At 61.6% G+C, this 6,000-nt stretch overlaps 1 protein-coding gene across 1 annotated transcript in view; it reads left to right on the top strand.

Annotated features, from left to right (window-relative positions):
• The first annotated feature begins 378 nt into the window (after nt 1-378).
• The window catches only part of RTN4R (reticulon 4 receptor), a 28,469-nt gene continuing 22,847 nt past the window's right edge, over nt 379-6,000 (top strand). The window contains exon 1 of the mRNA XM_049866758.1: nt 379-777. Coding sequence (XP_049722715.1) covers nt 756-777 — 22 coding nt within the window. The 5' untranslated portion in view covers nt 379-755. The remainder of the gene's footprint in view (nt 778-6,000) is intronic.

Below are 6,000 nucleotides of genomic sequence, written 5' to 3'. Positions count from 1 at the left end.
GGATGCGCCACGCCCATTCGCAGGCCTCGGGACAAAGCCATTGCTCCTTTGCCCTACCCGCCCGCTCTCGGGCCCGCGCACCTGGTCCGTTCTGTCCGGGCCCGTCGTCCCCGCGGCCGCCTGCAGGGGCCGCCGAATCTTCAGAAACGGGCTGCCTTTGTCTGAGTCCGCGCGACGCCGGTGCAGCGTACAGGCTGAGCGCCTCCTGCGGTCCGGCTTGGGTGCCCGGCCGCTACCGCCTCGGCGCCTCTGCGCGCCCCTGCCCGCGCCCGCCCAGCCCCGCCCCGCCCCGCCCCGCCTCGCCCCGCCGCCCGCGCCAGGTGAGCGCCCCGCCCGCCGCGGGGCCCCGCCCCAGCCGCGCGCCCCGCCCCGCCCCGCCCCACCCCGGCCGGCTCGGGGATCCGGGCGGGTTCTTCGCGCGTCAAACCACATGATCCCATAAAACATTCATCCCCTCACGGCCGGCTCCTCAAGCGCCCCGCCAGTCTGCCGCCGCCGCGCCGCGAGCCGCCCGCCCCGACCCGCGCCGGCCCGCGTCTCCCCTCCGTGTCCCGCCGGCCCAGGGGCCCAGCCTGAACCCGAGCGGAGCGGACAGCACCGAGCCTCGTCCCGCGGCCGGGCCGGGCCGGGCCGGAGCGGCGGCGGCTGGATGCGGACCCGGCCGCGGGGCGGCTGCGCCTCCGCCGGCCGCGGGGTGACGGGCGCCGGCACCGGAGCGACTTTCGGCCCCCGACGCGCCCCGCCCGACCCCTAAAATGAAGAGGGCGTTCGCCCGAGGTGAGTGTCCGCGCCGCGCGCGCCGCGCCCCGAGCCTGGCAGGCGGGGGACTGTGGAGGGGCGGGGGACGGAGGCTGTCTGGCCCCCTCTAGAGCCGCAGAGTCGGTCCCGGGCTGCCGAGATAGGGGGAAGGGTCAATGGGCGGCTGTGAATGCCACCGCAGTGCCGCGCCGGGCTGGGCCGTGGGCGCCTCGGCCCCGGGGAGGGCGGAGCCGGCGGTAGCAGGAAAAGTTGCCGCTTCCCGGGAAAGTTGGCGACAGCGGCGGGGCCGGGGGCGACGAGGCCGGATGGCCTCGGACACTGGGCTGAGGCCGGGGTGGGGTCCGCCCGCTGGAAGGGCGGGGTCCGGCCTCGGAGCGCCGTGGCCACGAAGGGGTTAATGCGCGGAGTTTGCAGAAACGTGGGTACCAAGGTGGGGAGCAGGGGTGGGTGGGGAGGGAGGAATCCGGCAACCCGCACCCCAGCGGACTCAGCGCACAACCTCGGGTTTCTCTGGGGTCAGGCCGCAGCGGGATGAATGGGGACGTTGGCGGCTCTCGAGGGGGTGGGGGGCGGGGCTGTCCCAGTGCTGCCCGTTCCCTGTAGGGTAGGCGTGCGGGAAGATGGCAACGTGCCCCCCACCCGCAGCCTGGGGCTCAGCCGCTGGCAGCTAGGAGAGGCGGGGCTCGCAGCGCCCCTCCCTGGACAGCCCCATAGGACCCCTCCCCCACAGGGTGTGAGGTCCCCAGAGGGTGGGCGGGCCTCCGGGGGGCGAGGGGGCTGGGCAGACCCTGCCTGAGGGCGCTTTCCAGGTGCCCGCCGGGCTGCCTTGCTGCTGTCCCCGTTGCCGCAGGCTGTACACACGTTTCCTTGCACGTGCACGTGTCTACATGGGCTGCACACTTGCACTCGCGCGTGTGCACATGCATGCCAAGGCTGCTCAGTGTGCATGCGTATACACACTGTGGGTGCCCACAGGGACTCTGAGGGTGCACATTTTTGTCCTCGCTCTTCCCTTGCATTCCTGCCACCACATGTGTGCACATGATATGCCTATGTGGCCTCCACGGTTTGCACATGCTGGGACTCCTCAGCAGTCCCCACTCACATCCCCACCTGCATATTTGGGGGGCCTCTGAGCAGCCAGGGTCCACAGATCAAGGGCTGAGAAATGCAGCTACAAGGGTGGCACCCACTTCTGTCTGCCTAAGCCCCTGACCTGGAATTTCCTCTTCAACATCTCCTGTGTGTGTGCGGCTGCGTGTGCCACTCAGGATGCATCTGCACGTGTGTGTGTGCAATTGTGATTGCGTGTGCCTAGGGCACATCCGTATGTGTTTGTCCCTTCTGGTGTGGGTACACCTCATGTGCCCAGGTGGGCTGTGGCTGGTTCTGCCTGTATCTGTAGCAGAGGCCCTGAGAATGTATGTTGGGAGGCTTGTTCAGTGCCCCCAGCCCAGGTTGTGAGGTGCAGCGTCTCCCAGCCACTCTTCCTCAGATGGGTGCAATGGTGGCAAATGGTGAGTAGGGACCACCTGGGAGAGGAAGGCTGTCTCAAACCTCGAGGTTAACGCTGTCGCCTGTACACACAAGCCGGGCCCTGGGCGCAGTCTGCAGCTGCTGTAGCACCAGCCAGCCAGGGCCAAGTGCGTGCCACCCTCACAGCTGACCCAGAGTGACCTTGGGGGGCCCTTCCCTTGAGGCCACAGTTTCTCCATGGCGGGGGCCTTTCTGGTGAGGTATTTCGTGTGTTATCACCTGCCTCAGGTGCTGTGTGAGGCACAGATGTGTAAGGGTGCTGGTGACCCGCTCATGCTGTGGTGGCGATGGGGACCTGGGCCAGGCCTTGAGGGGCTCAGCGAGGCAAAGCTTTATCCACCTTGCTTCCCCAGCTACCATCAGTGTCCTGTCTATAGAATGGGAATAAGTAAACCATCTCTGTGTAGGGGTGAAACCTGAGGACAGAGGTGCAGACCAGAGCTTGTGGTGGGTGCCCCTGTGAAGGGGCAGGGTGTGTGGTGGGCTCCAAGGTGAGGCAAGGTGGGCTGTGTGCCTCCTCCCCATGAAGGTGGGCTGGGCACTCCCCTTTTCTAAGCCTCAATCTTCCCATCTGTAAAGTGGGAACTGTCTTCCCTCTGCTCCAGCTGAGGTGAGGAAAAAGCACAATCCTGGAGGGGCTGTAGGGTGAGGGAGGAGTGATCCAAATGGTGGTCAGCACCCAGACTTCACCTGGGGGAAGTGGGAATGCTAAGAGGGCCTGGCTCCTGGGTTGTGGGATGGCAGAACGATGCCTAGACTCGGGTCCTAGCTCAGCCATGCACTCCCTTGTCAAGATGCAACCTTAGACAAGTCAGTTCATTTGGCTGTGCCTTAGTTTCCTCACCTATGACACAATGCCTGGGAGTGGTCGGTCCAGCTTTCCGTGTGGAGTTCTGACTCCAGTGCTTCAAAATACCAAAACACCACCACCCCTTGCATTCCATGGTTCCCATTGAAAGGACATCCTCCTGGGATCCTGGACTGCCGACTAGACTCCCTTCCTTCATACCCTCTTTACAGATGGGCAAATAAAGGCAATGAGTCAGGGTTGAGGAGGAGGGCAGATGGAAGGAAGGCCCTGCAGGAAGAGGGAGGTGGCCACTGCCAGGTTTCCCAGGCTGGGGCACCATTCCAGCTCTGCCCCTCACCAGCCGAGGGTTTAAGGACCCTCTGAGTCTCAGTCCCCCATGTGAGTAGTGGGGGTTCTTGCAAGGCTGCCAGGAGAGTTAATGGGTGGCCGGGGTCCCTCTGTGCAAACTAGTCCTGGGTCACAGAAGTTTGGAGTGAGGGGTTGGAAGGAGAAGGAGAGTCTGGCCAAATGGGTTTCAACTAGGAGGGCTTGTGGTACAGCTGTAGAAGAAGCCCCTGACCACAGGGTGGGCTGGAGCTCTGGAAAGGAGGATAGGGAGAAAATTTTGCTGTCCTGGGAGGTTGAGGCCTGGTCAAGCTGAAGGAGGGGCCTAGGGTGTGTTTGCTGAGTGGCTGAGTGACAGACTGTGTGTCTGTGAGGGACAGGGCATATGTGGCCATACCTTCCCGATGCTCGTTGGGGCCCTCTCCTCACCTCCCTCTGCTGCCCCAGCCCAAGGGACTTGGCGGTGCTCTGCCCATGGACAGCCCAGAGCTCCTTGGTGGCCATGCTGCCTTGCTCCCTGCCATGGGGTTTGAATTAGTGGCTTTGTGTTATGGTCATCCAGGACAGATGGTGCAGCACCAGGCAGGTCTAGGTGGAGGCCAGGACTGGGGGCGTGGGGAGGCAAAATGCCCTCCCCTGTCCAGGGTGCTCGGCTGGGGTGCTGACTCAGGGGCCCACCTCCAGGGGCCACATCCATTGCAGCCACATGGCAGCCATGCAGGAAAACCTGGTGTGTTTCCTGCTGTCCTGGGCCTGTGGTCCCAAAAGTCTCCTCAGGGAACCTTGATCTGTGCACCCAGGAAAGGGGTCAGAAAAACAGAGCACTGGGACAGAGCTGTTAGATGAGCGAGTGTGCGTGTGAATCAGTGAGTGAGTGAGTGTGTAAGGGAATGTGCGTGAGACAGGGAAGGAGTGTATGAGGAAATGTGTGTGTGTGTGTGTGTGTGTGTGTGAGGGAGGGAGGAAGTGAGTGAATGAAGGAGGGAATGTGTGTGTGTGAGTGAATGAGTGAGAGAGTGTGTGTATCTGAGGAATATGTGTGTGAGGGATGGAGGGAGTGTGTATGTGAGGGAGAGAATGTGGTGTGTGGAAGGAGTGAATGAGCGAAGGAAGGAGTATGCGAGGGAGTGTGTGTGTGTAAGGAAGGGAGGGAGTGTGTGGGGGGAGGGAGTGTGAGGGAGTGTGTGTGTGAAGGAGGAAGGGAGTGTGTGTGTGTGTGTGTGTAAGGGAAGGAGGGAGGGAGTGTGTGCATGTCTGTGTGTGTGTGTGTGTGTGTGTAAGGGAGGGAGGGAGGGAGTGAATGAATGAGTCAAGGAGCAAGTGTGTGAGGGAGTGCACCTCCCTACCCCCACGGAGCCCTGTGGCAGGATTATAGAGGGCTCCTGCCTAACCAGTGCGGTTCATGCTGCTCTGCCCCCCAGTCTGGTGGATCCTGATGTCTAACCCCAGGTCAGGCTGCCTGGTCCTCTGTGGACACCCAGGGCTTCTGGCTTCAAGGTCCAATGGTGCAGAAAAACTCTCTTTCTGGCCACAGCCCTCAAGCCTCTCCTGATGCCAGCCCGCAGGAGACTCCCCCTCTCCCTGCCCCCTCCGTCCCTGCCATATTCTGTCATGGCCCAGCATCTGAAGCCCCCTGTGCCCCCTCAACGCCCTTGAGCCCCAAAGCCTAGCCCCACCCACAACCCACCCTCCATGTGGCTAAATCCCAGGTGCTGCGTTTGTTCACGACCCTTCATTCATTCGTTCATTCATTCATGGCCTATCAAGACCGCACTCTAAACCAGGGCAGATGAAGGATGGATTCTTGCCCTCGTGAGTTTGTGAGGTTAAATGCTTTAAAGGACAGGAGAGCACAGAGTGGCAACCGGAAGCTGTGGGACACCACTACCGGCCAGGGTGGTTGGCACGCCTGTCCACGCACACCTACCATCTTCCTGATTGTCGCCGCTGCCACCTTAGCGTGTGGGCCCAGCCAGGTCCTACCCTACTGGGTGTTTTGTAATGCAGTTTCTTCTTTTGTCACTGTATTTTAAACACTTTGTGTGTCAGTAACTATTCTTGTGCATCATGAGTTTATTGGTGTGCGGAGTCCCTTCCTAAGGGGGTGCCGTAATGTATTCATCCAAACCTGGGGTGGTGACTCTTCCTGCCCGCAGCTGTTGGGCACCATAAATGGATACCCGGGGGGATGCAGCTCCATGGAGGGTCCTGGTGTGTCCTTAGAGGAGCCACCTCCAAGTCACCAAGGTGGTCATAGTCACATTAGCCCCCCACACACATACACTGAATACTTGTTCCAGTTTCAGGGACAGGACTATAGGGCCTTATCGCACACCCTCCCCAACGTTGGTGAGACCGTTTACACACTTCCACCAGCATTCCTAGGCCTGCGTTTGCATTTCTCGTTCTTGGTGAGTGGAATCTGTTTCCGGAAGTTTATTGGTCATTAGGATTTCAGTGCTGAGAATTGCTGCTTGTGCAGGGAATGCTTGGGGGTCCCCCTCTCTCCTGCCTCCCTTCACAAGCCTCTCTCCTGGCCCCGAGGCCCTGTGCTGATTCCTACTCTGTCC

Source organism: Elephas maximus, chromosome 22 (genome assembly GCF_024166365.1).
Source record: "Elephas maximus indicus isolate mEleMax1 chromosome 22, mEleMax1 primary haplotype, whole genome shotgun sequence".
Taxonomy (NCBI): Eukaryota; Metazoa; Chordata; class Mammalia; order Proboscidea; family Elephantidae; genus Elephas; species Elephas maximus.
Note: the sequence above shows the minus strand (reverse complement) of the source record. Positions and strands in the feature narration are given on the sequence as shown.